Here is a 20,842-nt window from a genome sequence, read left to right as displayed (position 1 = left end):
GCAGTGTCAAATTTTATCTTCCTGGGCTCCATGATTACTTCAGATGGAGACAGCAGCCCTGAAATTAAAAGGCGCCTTCTTCTTGGGAGGAAAGCGATGACAAATCTTGACAGCATCTTGAAAAGCAGAGACATCACCTTGCCAACAAAAGTCCGAATAGTCAAAGCTATGGTTTTTCCTGTCGTGATGTATGGAAGTGAGAGCTGGACCATAAAGAAAGCAGACCGCCGAAGAATTGATGCCTTTGAATTGTGGTGCTGGAGGAGGCTCTTGAGAATCCCCTGGACTGCAAGGAGAACAAACCTATCAGTTCTAAAGGAAATCAACCCTGAATGCTCACTTGAAGGACAGATCCTGAAGCTGAGGCTCCAGTACTTTGGCCATCTCATGAGAAGAAAAGAGTCCTTGGAAAAAACCTTGATGTTAGGAAGGTGTGATGGCAAGAGGAGAAGGGGACGACCGAGGATGAGATGGCTGGACAGTGTCTGCGAAGCAACCAACATGAACCTGACACAACTCCGGGAGGCAGTAGAAGACAGGAGGGCCTGGCGTGCTCTGGTCCATGGGGTCACGAAGAGTCGGACACGACTAAACGACTAAACAAACAAACAAGTAGAATTTTAGACACAATTTTGTTTTGTTTTATATTCTGCCTTTCTTGTCATAGGGGACTGAAGGCAGCATACACCTAACTAAAACAATGCAGTAATTTCTATTAAAATCTCTACAGGGAACACACTAAAAAAATTAGATATGTAATTTTTAAACATTACTTAAAAAAACACAGTTAAATACAGTTTTCAAAAACATTCTTTAAAAATAGACGAAGAATTCCTAAACCCCCCACTCTTACTTAACAGCCTGCATGAAAAGGTAGTTTTTTTGTCTGATGACAGAAGAACAAGAATGAGTAGGCAATCTAGCTTCTTGGGAAATGCACAATAAGCCTCTTTTCTTTTAAGAGGTCATTGCTTAGATTACCATGTGAATAGAAAGGAGGGTCTTTAGAAAGTAAGGAGTGTTTTTGAAAAAGATGAATGAAATTGATTTGGGGCATAACCACTTGTTCCCCCTAGGTAGGAACAATGATCAGACCTCTTTCTGTTTCCCCATTTAGGAGAGTCAAGCATTGAAAGTCCCAAAAGCTTTAAAGGCAAAGTAATAATATGGACTAAAAAAAAAACTTCCCAGGAGGATAATTTAACATATTTAGTCGAAATTGCAGACATCAGTTGCTTGTCTATTTGGCCTTTCTAATGAGTAAAAACTCAGTTCTTTTTTCCTTACTGGCCTTGTTGTATGAATGGCAAAGAAAGAGAAAAAAGAAAACTGGCCTGCTTCCAGGAGCAGAAGCTCCAGGTTCCTGCTATGCTGACACAGGGGTGAGTCCCACATCTGCTCAAACAAATGAGTTAATAGCAAATATGGTGACAATCATAATTCATGGGGGAAATGTGAAAATAAATAGAAGGCCAAAGCAAACCGTCAGTCTCTCTTTAGAGAGCTGCATGCCCTTTGGAGTACTTCCATCTGATTGTATGTATGAGCTACCCTGTTGGCATTGATTTTAACAATAAAGTTGCTCCAACTTGTTTTGAAATCTGCCCATGGTCACACTAGCCTTCTTCACTCCTGCTAATCCAGATGCATGGCTAGGGAGATAGCTGCTGTATTTTTCCAACGAAACTTTCTTCTAATAAAAATAGGGTCACCATGATACCAGGGAGAAACTGAAATTCAAACCATCCTTTCATTTGATCTAGCTGTAAAAGCAACTTGGCCCCATCAGTGTAACAGACAAATGTGCATTATCCATTGAGAGCAGGCCTGTTTTTTTGTAGTTTATCACAGGTTTGTTGATTTATAGTGTAGAATGGGAAATAATTGTGTCTGTACAAGTGTGCTAAAAAGATAAGGAACTTGTTTCTTTTGGTAGAAAATGCCAACAGTGGTAATATTAGAACAGTAGTAGTCAGCTGTTTCTCTCCAGATGTTTTTGAACTGCGAATCCTGTAACTCCTCACCACTGGCTATGTGAGCAAGCAGAACTGATGTGAATTGCTGGGAAAAAAAATATTTGGAGGGCTACAATTACTATCCGGTGTGGTGTAGTGGATAGAGTAACAGACTAGAACTCAGGAGACCTAGATCTGAATCTCTGCTTGACCATGGAGAGTCATGGGGTGTGGATAGCATTGATAAAATGCCTCTTGAAATATCTCACTTACCTTGACATTCCTAATAGGGTCCTTATAAATTGTTTCTGAGTTGATGGCGCATAGGATACAATTACCCACGCTTATCTAAGACTCTTTCTTAGTGGTCTTCTGTGGAGCCTCCTGTTTGAGGATGATGTGTAGTAAGTGATTCACATTGTAGTAAGTGAGCCCTGTTGTGGGAAGACATGCTGCTTGCTCATTGTGCTAAATGGTCCCCTGAATGTTTCTCTGCCTCGAAGTCCTGCCTAATGGTACCACTGGATACCATATTTAACTGTTTCGTTGATAGACTCCGCTAATGAAAACAGACTTCTGAACTGAATTTCAAGGTCAAAAACAAAATACATGGCACTGTCTTTCCAAGCATAAAGTCTTCTCTCCCTCCTTCTTTAATTCCTGAGAGTTGCTTAACATTGTAAGTTTGGAAGAGAATCAAACAGGGAAAGGCAATTAAGGACCAATCTTCAAATCTTTTTGAAGTGGGGAATGGGCAGGGTAGATTTAATTTCAATTAGTGGATGCAGAGGAATCATTAGTGAGCGTATTATGAAAGGATTATTCACACATAATTTTGTCCATCAAATATTACTCAGCCTTAAACACTACAATTTATATAGCTGGAAGTTGCCAAGGAGTAGAGCTATCCTGCCTTGCTTTTTCATGGTATGCTAAATCTAAGAGAAGAAAGGGAAGATACATAGTGGAAGAGAGGCTGTATTGAAGACTACTAGCTAATACTAAGTTTGATCCATGCGGAAGATAGATTTAATAGAAGGAGAAATGGAGCTGATAACACTGCAAGTCAGATAAATATTAATATATGCTGCCTTTTCTTGATCTTTAGCTTCACAGAACATGTATTTTTCCAGCTAAACATGAGAGGAAGATTAAATGAGATTATTGGGTAGCCTCTCTCTGGAGATCAGCATCATCTTGTACAGACAGAGGGAAAATATGAAAGAGATTCATTCATTCTCTCTTTGCATAGGAACATGGGTTGTCTTGTACTACCTTGAACCCAGGACGTTCTGCAAAATGTGTTCTCTGTAATCCCTCTCCCTCACATCATCTTTTATATAAGGACCATGGAAACAACACACACATTTCCTTGCAAAGTGACATGCCTCAGTATCCCATGTGTTGACATGCACATCACTCCATGCTTCCTTATCCACCTCACGTACAAATGTGCCCTGATGATAGCTAGGCCCACTGTACACTTTATCTTAGCAGGGCCTGATGTCTTTCCATATAGGTTCCTGATATCTATCTTGGTTTGGAGGGAAAAGGGGGTTTTCATGTGAGAGGCCCTGTGGAATTTTTTATCCCTCTGTTTGGATTCTGGAGCAGAGTTTCCCAAATTACCTGCACAAATATTTAGGGAAATTTCCATACTTCATAAAGGGTGTGCACAACAAAAGGATAATGATGAGCAGAGGAAGGATATCCTTAGTTCCACTAGTCTGTTCCTTTAGATATGCCATGTTCTCATTCCGTACTTCATGTACCATTGTCTTTGCTCACAAAACGAAGATTCTTCAAAATAAAGATGCCTCAGAATCCTTATATTTCTGTAGACGTACTGTAGTTGCTTTAACAGGCCTCTTTGCTGGTCTGGTCTCTTTGACTTTGAGCCCTTTGCCACATTGAATGCTTTTCTCTTTTCAAATGTTTCACAAATACTTTATACATCATTTAGAACTGTAACTGAAGACTACTGTACTGGTTATGGGTTGGCATTATTTTCTGATGACAGAGTGGACCATTTCCTATTAGCCTCTTGCAAAGTTGGCTATTCTTGTAGAGTAGCCTCAGATTATGTCCTTAATCAATTAAATGGCCTTGGTTTCAAAAAGTCAACTTTCTTAATCAGCACTCTGGTTAGCAATAGTTAATAATGGCTTTTAAGGAGAAGGCACATCTATATGATTTTAATTTTTTTTTAATCCAAATATGATTTTTATTTGTTTTTATTCTTTTAAAAAGTTTGTAAGGTGCGGTGAACACTATCTTTTAGTGGAAAGGTGGGGTAAGGATAACATACATACAGCAACATGGAGAGGGGGGATCTGCTGCTTGGGTAACAGCCTATCCTCCATATTACTTTACCCAGGCTTCATGCTCTGGGGGGGACACTCCTCAATTCAGAGCATGTTACCATAGTCTCTTGAGATGGAAGAATGCCTATGCTATGTTGTTGTTTAGTCGTTTAGTCATGTCCGACTTTTCGTGACCGCATGGACCAAAGCACGCCAGGCCCTCCTGTCTTCCAGTGCCTCCCGGAGTTGGGTCAAATTCATGTTGGTCACTTCGGTGACACTGTCCAGCCATCTTGTCCTCTGTCATCCCCTTCTCCTCTTGCCCTCACAGTTTCCCAACATCAGGGTCTTTTCCAGGGACTCTTCTCATGCGATGGCCAAAGTACTGGAGCCTCAGCTTCAGGATCTGTCCTTCCAGTGAGCACTCAGGGTTGAGTTCTTGCAAGATGGATAGGTTTGTTCTCCTTGCAGTCCAGGGACAGACAGACAGCAGCATCTTCCTGACCTAAATGTCCTTTGAAGAACACTTTGGGAGATAAATAGGAGTATGTTTTTGTGTGGAAGGCCTATGGACTCCGTTCAGTTCCAGAAATTCTTCAGCTCAGGGTTCTGTCATCCTGTCTATCTTAATGATGGCCCACAGAAGGAGATCCAAAATGTAAGGTTACAGTTCCTCAGCAGTCCTATTCTCTGAGATTTAAGGACCAAAGCCCAAGACTTGACAAGCTTTGTGCCTTGGTTGTGAACAGCCCCTAACAAGCTCTTTTCCAAGGTCTTCATGAATTTCTCCTTGTCTGCCCCGCTTTTAATTACAGTGGTGCCCAGCTAGATGACGACCTTGCAAAACGACGAATCCGCATGACAGTGAGGTTTTGCGATTGCTATAGCGATTCACAAAACAGTGTTTCCAATGGGCTGTTTTTACTGGATGATGTTTGGGTCCGTGCCTTGCAAATAGTTTCTCGCAAGACGATTTTGGCACTGATTGGCACTTCGCAAAACGAGTGTTTTCGGGACCGATGCATCGCAGGACAGCCATTTTAACAGCTGATCAGTGTGTCGCAAAATGACTTTCCTATGGGCAATCTTCGCAAAATGACAATGATTTTTCCCAGTTGGAACGCATTAAATGGGTTTCAATGCATTCCAATGGGGAACCGGTTTTCGCAAGACGATGTTTTCACAAGACAGCGATTTCTATGAAATGGATTATCATCATCATGTGGGGCACCACTGTATTTTTAAAAAAGCTTGTAATTGTGGTGGATCTTTTTCTGCATCCTGCCCTGGAAAGGAAAATGCCATGGTGGCAGTGGATTGATTGGGGCTGCAGCCATGCAGGATTTTAAATTCTAATTTTCCCAAGTTCAGATACTTGAAGATGTGAAGCCCATAAGGGAACACAAAGAAAATGAGAGACACGTAGCATAAAATGGGAATATGAAATCTAAATTCCATTGGGCCTGTGGCCTAGTTTCAAAAGCTCTCTAAAAGAAACCAGTTTGAATCTTCCATAAACCTGCTGTAGAGAGCGTGAGAGAAGACAATAAGGGAATTAGTGTTTAAATTCTGCTTCCAGATGATTATGAAAGAGCTATGCCTCAGCAGTGCAAAATGCCCCAGAATAGAAAGAATTCACCTAACGGTCTGTCTCTTGCCTGGTCTCTTTATACTTTGTAATGTGGGAGGCAGAAAGTGTGGATGATGACAGAGCAGGATATTAACTTCTACAACTTTCATGTGTTTGTTTGGAACTTAGTTATTGCTAGAATAAATTCAACTATCATCCCACATTGTATGTCTAATAAGATTGTAAATGACCTTTTGAACCAAGACAGGAATTTGAGCTGTCGTCCAAATCAAAGAACAGGGTCTTTAGTCTTCTGCTTGTCCTTGTTGCCTTTAATAAAATAGGCATTATGTCTATAGTCTCACTGTAGATAACTGGTTTTAACTGGTTTTAAGTTAAGAAGTGATTGTTTCTTTATCAATGAAAATTTTTACTGAGAGCTACTGGCACTCAAAAGGTTTCACTTGCGTAAGACAAAAATCATGTTACCGGTATTAACAAAACACACATATATGATCCCATGTACGCAATGTGTTCTTGCTTTATTGAAGTCATTTGACGTCATCTAGCTACAACTTAATCTGGAATGAGATACATGCATGGAACACCAAGGACAGAGGAAAATTCCTAAGAACAAAACTTCATATTTGTCTTTGATTTTTATCCTTTTCAAGCTCAAACTGTTCTCCCCTTGTACTGTCTTCCTTTAGTGTCTCAAGGACAATTTAGGATAGAATTCTCCACTGTGCCCTGATACTGGGATTAGACAGACTTCATTTCAGAGCCCAAGCTGAAAACTGCATGCTTAGGACAACCTTTTCTAAATCCAGTCTGAGTGGTGAGAGGACCTGTCACCCAGCTACAAATATAGAGGTGCGCACAAGCAACACATTTCCCTGTGTTATTGCTAATTATTTGTACATATACAACAACACTGTCAGGCATAGTTGTTGTTATTTCAGTTTTAGGAATAGGCTCTTACCCGAGGCCTTACTAATGTTCATGACAGAAATTGGACCGGAATGCTTCCTGTTGGCATTTGGTGTGTGAATATGTCTACTCGCATAGTCAGTGTGATGTAGAACATATCCATGGAAACACACTGGAGTGGGGAGGGTAGCACTGGTACCCCCCTCCTTTAATATCTCATTTACCTTCAAAGCCCTTTTAGAGTAGCTACAAGTCAGTTCCAACTTGATTGCACATCACACGTACAAATATGCATGCATATACATAAACAATACATGTACATACAGATTACAGATTATTTTACTATAATTAGACGACCTGAATTTAGGTCTTTGGATCTAATTTTGTTTACCTGTCTGCTGGACCAGTTGCCTTTGTACTAGCCTCACTGCTGCTCAATTCTGATCCAGAGAATAGATCAGAAAAGAAACTTTTTCCAGCTATTCCTCTCATTATTTCAAGTGAAGGAGAACAATTGAATATTTTCTTTTGGCCCCACCCATGCTGTCACTTTCCATCCATGCTGTCACTTGCCAATTCTGTCCTCTGCTGACTATAAGGGCATCTACACTACACAGTTGTAACAAACTGATTCTATCTATCTATCTATCTATCTATCTATCTATCTATCTATCTATCTATCTATCTATCTATCTATCTATCTATCTATCTATCTATCTATCTATCTATCTGTCTGTCTGTCTGTCTGTCTGTCTGTCTGTCTGTCTGTCTGTCTGTCTGTCTGTCTGTCTGTCTGTCTATCATTCATTCATTCATTCATTCATTCATTCATTCATTCATTCATTCATTCATTCATTCATTTATTTATACATACCCCACCTATCTGGTCATTACGACCACTCTAGGTGGATACTATTTTAACTGCTGTGACACTGCCCTCTGAATCCTGGCATTTGCAATTGGTGTTCCCTGCTAGAGCAGTGGTCCCCAACCTAGGGCCTCCAGATGTTCTTGGACTACAATTCCCGGAAGCCTTCACCACCACCTCTGCTGGCCAGAATTTCTGGAAGTTGAAGTCCAAGAACATAAGGAGGCCCTAGGTTGGGGACCACTGTGCTAGAGGTCTCTAGTATACTCCTTTGAACTACAACACAGAGTTCTATGTGGTTTGCTAAGTTACAAATCCCAAGACTCTGTAGGATGGAGTTTACATTTAAAGAGGTATTAAGATTGCTATAATTGTATAATGCAGATAGAAACATTCTGTATTGCAGTCTCTGCAAACTAGAAGGGTGTATGGTCTCTCTCCATGGTCAGAAACATTTGTCATTGTTGGGTCTTAAGAAGCCATTGAGCAAGGAATAAAAACCACACTCTCTAGATAATGTTGATGCTCCAGCTAAGTTCCAAACAGACCTGGAAGCCTTTGTACCCCTTCCATGTCCCAGCAGAACAAATGGCTCTCCTGCGGCATCATGGCTTTCAGTGCTCAACAGAAGCATACAGGTCTACAATTTTCTCCTTCATATTGCAGCAGCCTCCAACACAATCTCAACTCATTCTTTGAGTCTTTCTAGCCCTACAGAAGGAGTGGAGAATATTTGAGCCTCCAGATCTGCTTGGGCTGCAGCTCTTCTCAGGTTGAGCCAGTATAGAGAGCAATGATGCATAATGGAAGTTTTGCCCCATCACCAACTGCAGGGCCATATATTCCCCATCCTGTCCTAAAGTATCAAATACTTCACTATGCAGATAGTTAAAAGCAACATCACCCATCCCTTTATAAGCTATGCACATCTATCATGTTTTCTGTGCCCCACCCTTTGATATATGCCAGATTCTTCATTCACATTTTTTTTAATGAATCAACATCTAGAAGACCATGAAATGAAGCTCCAAAATAGTCTGATGCGGTTTCAGGATTTTTCTGTTTGACAAATAAACAAGCAGTTTCTTCTGTTCTCACATGTAGTCATATCTTCAAATCATTTTTTGAAATCATAAAACCTCGAAGTTGCTGTCTGAAAGCTTTAGAACTGCAAGGGTTGTGTTTGGAAATAAAATTTTAATAGCTGCCAGTGGTGGTGTCTGTCTGCAAGCGGTCATGCCATATACTATGTTTCTCTGTGCATATGAGCCCATATGTGTGTGTTTTAATTAGCCCCTTAAACGTTTGCTCAGGTATTCAGGCCTGATCTGGAATTCTTTTTCCCTGCATGTTGTCATCGACCTGCTATTCTGGCTTTTCCGGAGTCTGCTTCACGGCCTCACCACTGATGTCCAAGGGGCTCAGCTTTCCACTTAGCTGTTGGGCTTGCAATGCTTGAGTTCACAGGAGGTTTTCTTTGGCATTGGGCCTCATAACTTCTCTCTGTGTGCTGAGAAAATAGGTTGGTCGCATTTATCTTCTCTTCTCTGATGGAGGACATTACAGATTCTGAAAGGAAGAAATTGCAACATTCCCCCATTCAAGGCATTGCCTCAGTACTCCCTCTACTAGGCTGGCCCATAGAAACTGAAACAAGGTAATATTTCTAGCCATTAGTATTCTAAGAGATCAGGTGTAAAATGCTAGTGGGACACTGGATGGTCTTGCCCAGTTGGCTGAACTACTAGCCTGGTTTTCAGATTTGTATGCTTTCACTGGGATGCCCAAAATATTTAGTTTAGTGGCTGTTGCTCATGAGATGGACACTGGAGTTAGAATAGCTGTTGTTCCTTCTTTTTTCTCTCCTGTTAGGAGCAGGTCTTAATTAAGTTAGGTGTAGCGCTGACCTTGCATATTGGCTCTAAATAACAATATTGTACCACATTCAAACCAGCCTGTAATGTTCTTGAACCAATGGGTTGTTCACCTTCTGCACTTCTTTTCGCATTTACTTGCCTTGAATTATGAGCTGTAACAATCTGTAAATTTGGGATTAGTGTGCGTGTCCTCTTGGGGGAACTTTTAATCTGTTTTTAAGCTGTTTTGTTTATTGCTCAAGGGTCTACACAGGCTTTTAAAATGGTTGCTTTGTCCTGCACTAGCCCGCCCTTGCGCTGGCATGGGTGCTGTATTGTGTGGAGGTTGTCAAGTAATGGATGTCAGGGAAACCTTGCTGTCCAATCTGTTATTTATTTATCTGTAATACTAAACTAGCACTATCCCAGTTTAATTTTTTTTTAAAAAATCAAATATTAAAAATAATAACACTGGTGGTTGCAGTAAGTGGCTGTGAGAGGCAGCCAGTGCAAGGGTAGGTTGGTGTTGCAACCTTGGTTCGTTTGAGGCTTTGTCGTGTGCTGAAAACCCATTATCCTGACATCCATTATTTGACAAACTTCGCAGACACAATTTACTCTGACATAGGCAACAAGCACACATGCCAAAATGATTCAAAACAAATTACATCTACAATTGAGTTAAAATTTTAAAAACTCTTGAGGCTTATTAAAATACCTTGCTTTCCAAACAAAAACCACATGCTTCCAAACTAAAAAAATGTGCACTCAACTGTATGTCATGTAAACATATTTTAATACTTATTTCAAGTGTGCTAAGCTGTTGTTAGATTTTTCATTCCTGCATAAGATCGATCGATCAATCAATTTATCGATCGATCAATCAATTAATCAATTTAGCAGAAACAACCTTATATTTAGGAAAAATATATCTTGCACAAAAGTTGGATCCCTCCTTCCTCTCCCTCAAAAAAAAAAAAACACACAACCAAATGTTTATGAATAAATCCTGAAATATAACCTTAAAGTAATTTGCAGGAGTGCCCTTCAGATTCCAATGAATAGTAATGGAATTGCCAGTTCGTGGGAGTTTGAGCAGTTTCACAATTGGAGCAATTTCACAGCCAAAGCTTGTAAAGCATTTCTTACCTCTGTAAATGAAAAAATATATATAATTAATATTAATTTGATTTTTAAAAAATTGTTCAGATGGCCACTAGAAGCCTACATCAGGTACAGTTACATCTTTTTGAGTGATGCTGTCAATCATGAAGTTTACAGTACAAAATCAATCAACACATTTGCAAAACTGTGCTACAGGTTCTGAGTGGAAATAATAAGTTTGACTTTTAGGTGAACAGTGCATATCAGTTCAATATACTTGGGTTTGTGTGCAGAAGTCAGGATTTGCCCTTGAAAATAATACAAAACTTCAGGTCCATTTTTAATGACAAGGACAATGATTTGGATTTGGGGATATTAATTAAGAAGCCCAGTTTGAAATGTCAGTATACCAGATTGCTACCAAATGCAGGGTTTGTGCTGCAGAACTCTACAAAAAACAATTACAAAACTGGCACAGATTTTTTGGGGGTGATCCCAGATGGTTGTGGTAATAGTTGAACAAGCTACCCAAAATCCAAAGGATGTCTGATCCAATTGGCTAGAGCCCCTGAGGGGAGGTCTGCCAGACTCTGACTGTTTCTGTTTCCCACTGCTGAATTAGTGTTATTAAGAACCATAAAGAATGAGGGAATTGTGGGTGAGTGTAGCCCTGTTTGTTGCAGCAAAACTGTTAAGGAATATTGTGGCAACTTAAAGCAGAGGCCATTCTTAAATGTTCCTTTACCTCTCTTTCCATAATTTTCCATCCTGAATTGTCATAAAACTGAAAAGAATCTGGTCTGTGTTGCTATTCTCACATATAAAATAGCATGTATATGACATATATTTACCACAGACTTTCAAAGTAATAGGGTTATAGAATAAAATAGGAACTCCATCCACCCTCCTTTTCCTTGCAGACAGGCGGGAATCATGTGATGAGTTTTTTTTTTTTTTTTTTTTTTTTTTTTTTTTTTTGACTGCTGACTATACACTAGGACAAGCAGCAGTTCTGAATGGAAAGAAGGAGGAACACTTTAAAATTTCTTGGGTTAGGAAAAATAAGATGGAAAAGCAGAAAATACATGTATTGTGTAATCAAACAACATGCTCAAACGCATCTAATGACAATACTTTAACTGAAACTGATAAATGATTCAAGGTCAACTACAGGCCAAGAAGAGAGAGAGAGAGAGGTTGAGATGATGAGAGAGTGATGTGTTGGCTTGATGAAGGGATACCACCATCTTGCAAACATGTTTGCATTGTTTTTGTTTCTTTGTTTTTTCATAGCTTGGTGAAAATATTACACTATAATGGAGTTTGAATTATTATTAGTGAAAGTATCTGCCTTATTTATTATATCATAAACTATACTTCCAAGAGTAATTAACAAACAGAAGTATTTCAGCAAATTATTTCTTCCTCAGTTGCTTTGGTAAAAGTATGCTGCTTCCAAAGTGGCAGTTGTAGAACCTAGAAGATGGGGGTATCCACAGCAGATGAATTATGTTGTCTTTTAGGTTCAGGCCTTGAGGTATTAAGGTAGCCAATCTGCAAATCCAAACATTTTCTCTTTTTTCTAATGTCTATGGATTTGATGGTGTCTCTGTTCCTGTTGTAGAGTTTTGCATTTTTGGTTAAATTCTTCTAGCTGTGCAGCAGAAGTGCAGGAATTCACAGAGCAGAATAGCCACCCAGACTTCGGTCTAGATGGGCGGGGTATAAATTTAATGAATGAATAAATAAATAAGTTCCCCAGAGCAGATCATCCCGTTTTCTCATTAACTGGCACTTACAGACTCAATAGCTCAGTCTGAGACATTAATAGAAGAAAGAATTAATATTTTTATTACTTATAGTTGAACAGATCAAACAGCAAACTGACAAATATAACTTTAACAAACTTCACCAGTGTTAGGAGAGGGAAAGAGACACAGAGCACATGCTCTTTTTGAATTCCCAGGCAGGGAAGGAACAATTGGTTAGTGCTGGATTGACTGACAGTTGTCCCAGTCCAGAAAAGTCCTACCCAGCCAAATTTACTAAAGGTGGCATGTGAGATTGCAAACATTTCAACAGTTCCAACCAAAGACAAAGCCCTTGTCCAGAGTTAGGGTCTAGTTCCAACTTTTTGATCAGTATGATTTCTGAATCTTGTACACAGGTCTGTTATTGTTTTGCTTGCATAGTGCAGTCACCTGCACTCAACGAAATAAAATATGTTGTAGGACTACAGATTGTGTTTTGTTCAATATAGTACATCCTGCCAATCACAGTGTTAGAAAAAGGGACTGTCTCCTTGAGAACATGTAAGTAATGCAACATTTGGAATCAAAGGGTATCTTTCAAGATTGCTGACTGGTGGTTTAAGAACAGTTCTTATAAGAGCCTCTATTTGCTGGTTTGCAGAGTGCTAGCACAAGTTTTTCAATACGTATGTTGTATTATCTATTGATATACCATGGAGAGGAGATTGTAAGAAGAAGACCCAAAGACAGCTGTGTTTTGAGCCCCGAGTTACCTCTCTATGGACCTGAGTTTATCTCCCTACTGAAAACTCTCTACTGGTGACAGAGTTCAGGCCATGTATGGTTGCCTAACACCACAAGACTCTGTATGTCCTTCCCAAAAAAAAAAAAAAAAAAAAAAAAAAAAAAAAAAAAAAAAAACTCAAAATGATGACGTGGTGAAAAGGCCACTCATGCCTTCTAAGGGGCATGGGGTAATTTTGTCATGTTCTCCTCAGCCAGTTCTAGGCCCAGGGAAGCATTTTTGTTTCAAACTTGAAGACACTTCCAGTTTTGAAGAAAGAAAGAAAAAACATGCCCCAAATCTCAAAAAAGCCAAGTGGAAATATCACAAAATTATTTCCACATTCCTGTAAAAAATCCATGATGTCTTTTCTTACTCAAAAATATATCTGGAGTGCTCAAGGTCCAAAAATGCTAGTCCACAAATGCTAGGTACGTGTGCACTAATCCTTTGGAAGTTCCCAATGCAGGTCTGTATCCTTGGTGAGTCGTGTCTGCCTAAAATACTTGACATGAGCTAGCATTTCTCTGTGTCGTACATTCAGGCTAACAAGCCTTACTTGTATAAAGTTTTGCTTATGTTTTTTTTTTATTTTAATTTGCATTTGAGACCAAAACAGAGAAGAAGCCAAGAGCTTCTAAGGGCGGGTGAGGGTTTGAACTGACAATGTGATTGATTAATTTTGAGTAGAGGCTTTTCTGCAGCAAATAACAAACCATCAGTTGAATCTTAAAGATGCCAGAAAGAACTGGAAAGTTTCTCTGACCGAGATTTTAAAAGCTGTCTCACTTAGGGTTTGCTCATTCTCTCTCTAAAGAAATAACCCCACAATCAAAAGCTAACTGTTCCTTAAAGAAATCCCAACGTCTTTTCATTCCAACTAGAATTACAGAATTGTCGCTATTCCTTTTTAGTGCTGGTTTGTGTCTTTCAGTTCCAACCCAGTGATTCTTACTCACCTTAGCACCTTGTACAGAGCAAAAGCTGCCAAATCCATTTGACTGGAGCTTAGCAATTAACACTTGTGAATATTACTACAGATCATCTGTCTCACTTCCCATTGAGAGAAGTTGCAACTTTTACTTGAAAACAGCCTAACTGCTATTATACTTGGCACCCTTGCTTCCTACTGTTCAGTATTATCTGATTCAATACAAATGCCTTTTTAAACTTTCTGGCAGATCACAATATGTTTGGCTGGCTCAACTGAAATTAATCAGCAGAAGTGACAGAAAGAGAGACTCTATTCATGTACATTGTCTCTTCACATTAAACTAAATGAGCTTCATCACCCCTCCATCTCAAAATTGTCTCCTGCCTATGTCTGAGTGAATGTATTTCCATCAAATAAAAAGCAAGGATGATATTCTTTGTTACATTTTAATGAAAGAATGTGTGCAATATGTAGACTAAGTAATCACCAAACTTGCTGTGCTGCCCAATTTCGGAACAATGTTTTGAAGTTATGATTTTAAATGTTGGGGATAGTTGTGTTTTTGGAATACAGTTTCTTTCCATTAGTCCTAACTGGAACTGAATACCGTTCATGGAAGTTGCAGTATAATATCACTGGGAAGGCCACAAGTTGCCTATCTCTTGTTTAAAGGGTAAAGGCCCCTTTAAAAAACATTGGCAAGAGACAAAGTTAGACCAGGCAACCAAGAATTGAGGGCTAGAGATATTTCTAGGCTAGTGATTGTAAACTGGAATAAACTGGCAAATTGAAGCAGGGAGTCTATCCTGCTTCTTATTGTGGATAAGTATGTTTGTCAGAGAAAATAATTTGCATGGAAAGACTTTTTAGAGTCTGTTATCTCTCCTTTGGCTTGTGAGATGACGTCAGAATTCAGGCTTCCTGTTTCCTAGAAGGTGTCATTAACTCACAAGCCTAGTCTAGGTAACAGATCAAAGCAGCGATAGTACATTAGACCAGATATTGGAGGCTGCAGCACCTTATAGAGAAGGGATTTATTTATCTGTACTTAGCATCACCAAATAAACTGAAGGTGCTTCTATACACTCAGCATTTCTTGCACAAAAGTTGGATCCCTCCTTCCTCTCCCTCAAAAAAAACACACAACCAAATGTTTATGAATAAATCTCTCCATAATATCCCTCCATGGAAATCCCCAGGAACTGGAGAGCAAACAGCTCAGGATGTAAGACCTGAGAAGAGACCTCCATCCAGTTGAAGCTTGGCAATGTCCCCCTTGGATGCCTCTCTCTAGGCACTGACTAGACTGTGGACACAACTATTCACTGGGAGGTTTCATCTTGCCTGTGACACAAGGAGCAGCATGGGAAAAGCCATGGGAGCCATTTTGAAACATGCCATGTCTTCCTGTATGAGCCAGTTTCCTCTGACTCTTAACACCCTCTGTTAAACTGACGGTGCTCGTATTCTGTAGTGTGGTACTGTTGTCTTTGAACTGTAAATTGTTTTGATGGGCTACATTGGCAGAACAGTTTATAAATACTGTTAACACTAATAGGCATGAAGTGTCTGTTTTTCCTCATTCTCTCCTTTGGTTCCTGAAACAGATGTGGATGAATGTGCAGAAGGGAATGGTGGCTGCCAGCAGACCTGTGTCAACATGATGGGGAGCTACGAGTGTCATTGCCGTGAGGGCTTTTTCTTAAGTGATAACCAGCACACCTGTATCCAGCGGCCAGAAGGTTGGTCTTTAAGGCTTATATTTCCTGCTCTCCATTATTGATTGATTTGAATTATATATAGCCCCATTAGTGCAGGCGCTACTCTGGGTAGTTTACAAGATCAAAGCTTAAAACTCCCCCCCCCCAAAAAAAGGCATTCAAAACAATACAGCAGTACACAGAGAATAATGCAATCATAATTATAAGTAACTGTCAAAATCTAGGACTGGTGAAGAACAAAAATGATGCCATCAGAAAATTCCATTATTAAAGTCTGCTTTAATTCCATCTTTCTCTAAAGATAAGTAGGGAAGGAGCCTGACATATCTCTGTTGTCACTTTGTTCCAGAGACTAGGGACTACAATTGAAAAAGCAAAATTCCTTGTATTTACCTTTTTGACTTGGTGTGGTCACTTCTAACAGCGTGGATTAAGAGTAGTAGATGAAACGGATAGCTGATTTCTGGGATTACATAGGGTTGCATGTCATCAGCATACTAATAGCAAACCTCAAATCTCCATATGACTTCTTCCAGCAGCTTCACATAGATGTCAAAAAACATTGGGAGGATGTTGGACTCTTGTGGGACCCCATAACAGGAGTCCCAAGGGGGTGGATATGGCATCCTCAAGCTGTAATATCTGGGATTGATCATTGAGAAAGGACTGGAACCAAGCAGAGGCCCCCGTTCCTAAACTCAGTAGTCATCCCAAAAGGATTCTGTGGTTGATGGTATCAAAGGCTTCAGAAAGATCCATGAGGGCCAGCAAGGTTACATTCCTCCTGTTGTCTCCCTAATGAGATTGCGGGGTAATAAATACCGTTTCAGTACCATGTTGCAGCCCAAACCCTGATTGAAATGGATCCAAACCAAAAGTTTCTTCCAGGAACACCTGCAACTGGTCAGCTACCACCCTCTTGATTAAGGAATGGAATATTTGAGACGAGTCTGTAGTAATTCAGATCACCAGTTGCCAAATTAGTTTTCTTAAGAATGGGCCTTAATTTAGTTTCTTTTAAATAGAAGGGCACAGTGCCTTCCTGGAGAGAAGCATTGATTGATGTATCATTGGTGGATTTTAATAGCCAGCATGGGCAAAAAAAAGTGCTGCCCATGATGGGCAAGGATCCAAATAAGAGGTAGTAGCTTTACAGCATACAGGTGCCTACATTCTCAGGTCTTACTAACTGAAACTGATCCTATAAAACTTTATTTAGACAGTGTATTGGACATCTCAGTCTGATCTACTAGGAAAAATAAGGAGTCAAGGTCTTAATGGATCTATTCAACCTTGGATCTAAAATAGGCTGCCAGTCAGTTGCAGATCTCTAGACCAGTGGTTCTTAACCTTTGTTACTCGGATGCTTTTGAACTGCAACTCCCAGAAACCCCAGTCAGGACAGCTGGTGGTGAAGGCTTCTGGGAGTTGCAGTCCAAAACTCCTGAGTAACCCAAGGTTAAGAACCAGTGCTCTAGACTGTTATGTTTGCATCTGTCCCAGAATTTGTAAGGCTGTGAACAACTTGTAAGAGTTCCTCCTGTTGATTCAAAGTCACATAAATTTGGTATTATAGCCTCTTTTTTGTAGCCTGAAATAGATTACAAAATTTGCAAAACATTCCCCTGACTGCAGCCAAGTTACACTCCATGGGAGCTTTCCTCCGTCCGCTCTGTAGCTGTCTTCATAATTGCTTAATTGTTCACAAATCTTTTGTAAACCATGGAGAGGATCTCTCTATCTCTGCTGTTGTTGTTGTGTGCTGTCAAGTCACCTTTGACTTATGGTGACTGTCATGTCCACCCAGTGTCCTTTGTTTATTTCCCCTTAAACACAAGCCCACCCTCTGGATGCGTTTCCTCACTTCATGCTGCCATCAGGTATTATTCCTTCAATACCAAATAGATAGATCTTAGACATGTGCTGCCAATACGACAGATTTATTTACATCACAGATGAAAATCACAGATGTTTAGGAGTGTTCATTAAATATCATTTGCTTTCACATTGGTTTGTATGTTTATTTATTCACTGCTACAGTTTTCTTTGACTATCTATTTATTCTCTATACTTTTGAACTCTTTCCTATTCTCCCTAGCATTCCAACTTTCCAATTTCTATCCTAACTTTCTCAGTTCAATCTCCTAACTCTCTCTCTCTTCAATTCCCTATCTCAAAACCTCTTTTCTCCAACTCTCCTCTCTGTCTATCCAACTTTCTAACTGTCCTTTAGGTTCCGCCCCTCCTTTCCTCTCATAGGCCCTTGAGCTCCCCATGATGGACAGGCATGACATGGGGGTTCCACCACAGTGACCCTGTGAAAAAGAGATTTCCAAAATGTCTTGTCCTCAACAGCCCAGCTCATCTCTTCTGAATTCAAGCCTGTGTTTCCTTTAGGGAGTCAATCCAACTCGTATTTGGCCTTCTTCTTTTCCTGCTGCCTTTAACCTTTCCAAGCATTGTTGTATTTTCCAAAGAATCTTGCCTTCTCATAATGTGCCTAAAGTAGGACAGCATTAGTTTCATCATTTTTGCCTGCAGAGATAGTTCAGGCTTGATTTGATCTGGACCACATTTGTTTGTCTTTCTCATAGTCCAGAGTATCCAGAAAACTCTCCTCCAGCACCACATTTCAAATTAATATATTTTTCCCTGTCAGCTTTCTTTACTGTCCACACCCATACATGGTGATCATACAAGAGCATGGATTATCTTGAACTTGGGTCTCCAGTGACACATCCTTACACTTGATGATCTTTTCTAATTCATTTTCATTGCTGCCCTTCTGAATCTCAATCTTCTTCAGTTTTCTTGACTGCAGTCTCCTTTTGGATTGATTATTGAGAAAACATGTACAAAATCTTTCACTATTTCAATTTCTTCATTGTTAGCATCAAAGCCTTGTCGTTCTCTGTCTCTGCTGGACTATAATTTAATTTTTAAAAAAAAGATAGATAAATAGCTGAATGGCATTATATGAGTGGATACATTGAAAGAATCCATAGGCATCAGAGTACTGTATAAGTCAAAGGTAAAATAGCTCCAGTTACAAATCAAATATGTGTGGAATGGGATGGGATGGGGTAGGATGATTTTATTCATCTGTTTGGATTAATGGTGATCCATGTGGACATGAGCCGGTCCCACTCCTGAGTACAGGTTTCAGCAGATCTATTCAGTGGATACCTCATCTACAAAGCTCTTTTTCTGGAATTTCCACAGCATCTGGCTCTGTAGCTGGAGCTACAGAGGTCTGGAGGCGTTTTGCAGTTAATATCCCATCTGTTGTTTATTGTCTCTTAGCTACTGATGTGCTTGTTAGACCTAATACAGTTATAGCCCAATTTATACACTAATGTTAATAATCTGTTAACTGACAGCAAAACATTTCAGGGCTTTTAATGTGAACAGTGTTCACTCCTTTATCTGAGACATCATAGAATTATAGAATCCTGAAGTTGGAAGGGGCCTATAAGGTCATCGAGTCCAACCCCCTGCTCAGTGAAGGAATACAAATCAAAGGATATCTGCCAAGTGGTTGTCTAAATTTCTCGTGAATGCCTCCAGTCTTGGATCACTCATCCCCTCTTGAAGTAATTGGTTCCATTGCCATACTGCTCTACCAGTTAGGATGTTTTTCCTGATACTCAACCGAAATCTAGCTTCCTGTAGCTTGAACCCCTTGTTGTATGTCCTACACCCTGGGATGATCGAAAACAGATCCAACCCCTCCTCTGTATGACAACCTTTCAAGTATTTGAAAAGTGCTATCATATCTCGCCTCAGTTTTCTTTTCTCAACACTAAACATGCCAAATTCTTTCCATCTTTCCTTATAAGCTTTGGTTTCCAGTCCCCTGATCATCCCTGTTGTACTCATCTGAACTTGTTCCAATTTGCTGGCATCCTTCTTGAAACACAGTGTCCGGAATTGGACATGGTACTCAAGATGAGACCTAACCAGTGCTGAATGGAGGAGAACAAGTACCTCATTGGATTTAGAGTCTATGTTTCTGTTAATGCAGCCTAAAATAGCATTTGTCTGTTTTGCAGCCACATCACACTGTTAGCTCATATCCAGCTTGTGATCTACAATAACTCAAAGATCCTTCTCGCTTGTAGTATTGCTGAACCAGGTATCCCCCATCTTGTAACTGTGTGTTTGGTTTCTTTTCCTAGATGCAGTACTTTGCATTTATCCCCGTTAAATTTCATTCTGTTGTTTTCAGCCCAGTGCTCAAGCCTATCTAGATGATTTTGAATTTTGTTTCTGTCTTCCAGGATGTTAGCTATTCCACCCAATTCTGTGTCATCCGCAAATCTGATTAGCATTCCCTGTATACCCTGATCCAGGTCATTAATAAAAATATTGAATAGCACTGGGCCCAGGACTGAGTCCTAGGGTACCCCACATTACCTCCTCCCAGTTTGGGGAGAAGTCTTTAATCATCACCCTCTATGATTCCGTCGCCAACTATGTATCCACCTGACAGTTGTTCTATCCAGCCCACACCTAGTTAACTTGCTAATCAGAATATCATGGGGAACTTTGTCAAAAGCTTTGCTGAAGTCTAGATCTACAGTGTCTACAGCATTCCCTCCATCTATCAGGGAGGTTACTTGATCAAAGAATGACATTAGGAATCAGAGTCTTAGCATATTAAGATTTTATAACCAAGTACCTTAGAATGTTGTTAACAGAAATGTGGAATATAAATGTTTTAATAAATTACTAAATAAACACCTTTCGGGCTCTTCATTCAACATCAGTGTACCATGCTCTCACCCACTCATGTTCAGTGAAAGTACAGTGGTGAATATAGGCTAAGGACAGGAGGAGATAATTGTAGAGCTGTTATTCTTCAAGTGCTAGAGTCTACACAAGTCTGTTCAGCCCACATGATCAACATGCCAGGTGAGCAGTGTAAATCAAACTTTTTACTATATTCAACATTGTGGTATCTAAATAGTGCCATCTCCTCTGACTAGGCTTTGTAGGGGGTGGTTATGACTCAGTGTGTTTCCATGTAGAAAAAGGTAAGTTGGGTGAATTAGTAAATTACAATG

General features: G+C 39.8%; 1 protein-coding gene and 1 long non-coding RNA gene across 5 annotated transcripts in view; one reads left to right on the top strand and one right to left on the bottom strand.

The window, feature by feature from the left end:
• SCUBE3 (signal peptide, CUB domain and EGF like domain containing 3) overlaps positions 1 to 20,842 on the top strand; it is a 171,138-nt gene that overhangs the window by 49,804 nt on the left and 100,492 nt on the right. For all 4 annotated transcript variants that reach the window (XM_072997396.2, XM_072997394.2, XM_020796188.3 and 1 more), the window contains exon 4: positions 15,663 to 15,797. In XM_072997396.2, coding sequence (XP_072853497.1) covers positions 15,663 to 15,797 — 135 coding nt within the window. The remainder of the gene's footprint in view (positions 1 to 15,662; positions 15,798 to 20,842) is intronic.
• The window catches only part of LOC144588991 (uncharacterized), a 193,393-nt gene continuing 185,684 nt past the window's right edge, over positions 13,134 to 20,842 (bottom strand). The window contains exon 2 of the long non-coding RNA XR_013544799.1: positions 13,134 to 13,258. This is a non-coding gene — a long non-coding RNA (uncharacterized LOC144588991). The remainder of the gene's footprint in view (positions 13,259 to 20,842) is intronic.

The sequence above is a fragment of the Pogona vitticeps genome, chromosome 4, assembly GCF_051106095.1.
Source record: "Pogona vitticeps strain Pit_001003342236 chromosome 4, PviZW2.1, whole genome shotgun sequence".
In the NCBI taxonomy this organism is placed as follows: Eukaryota; Metazoa; Chordata; class Lepidosauria; order Squamata; family Agamidae; genus Pogona; species Pogona vitticeps.
This window is presented reverse-complemented; position numbering and strand designations above follow the sequence as displayed.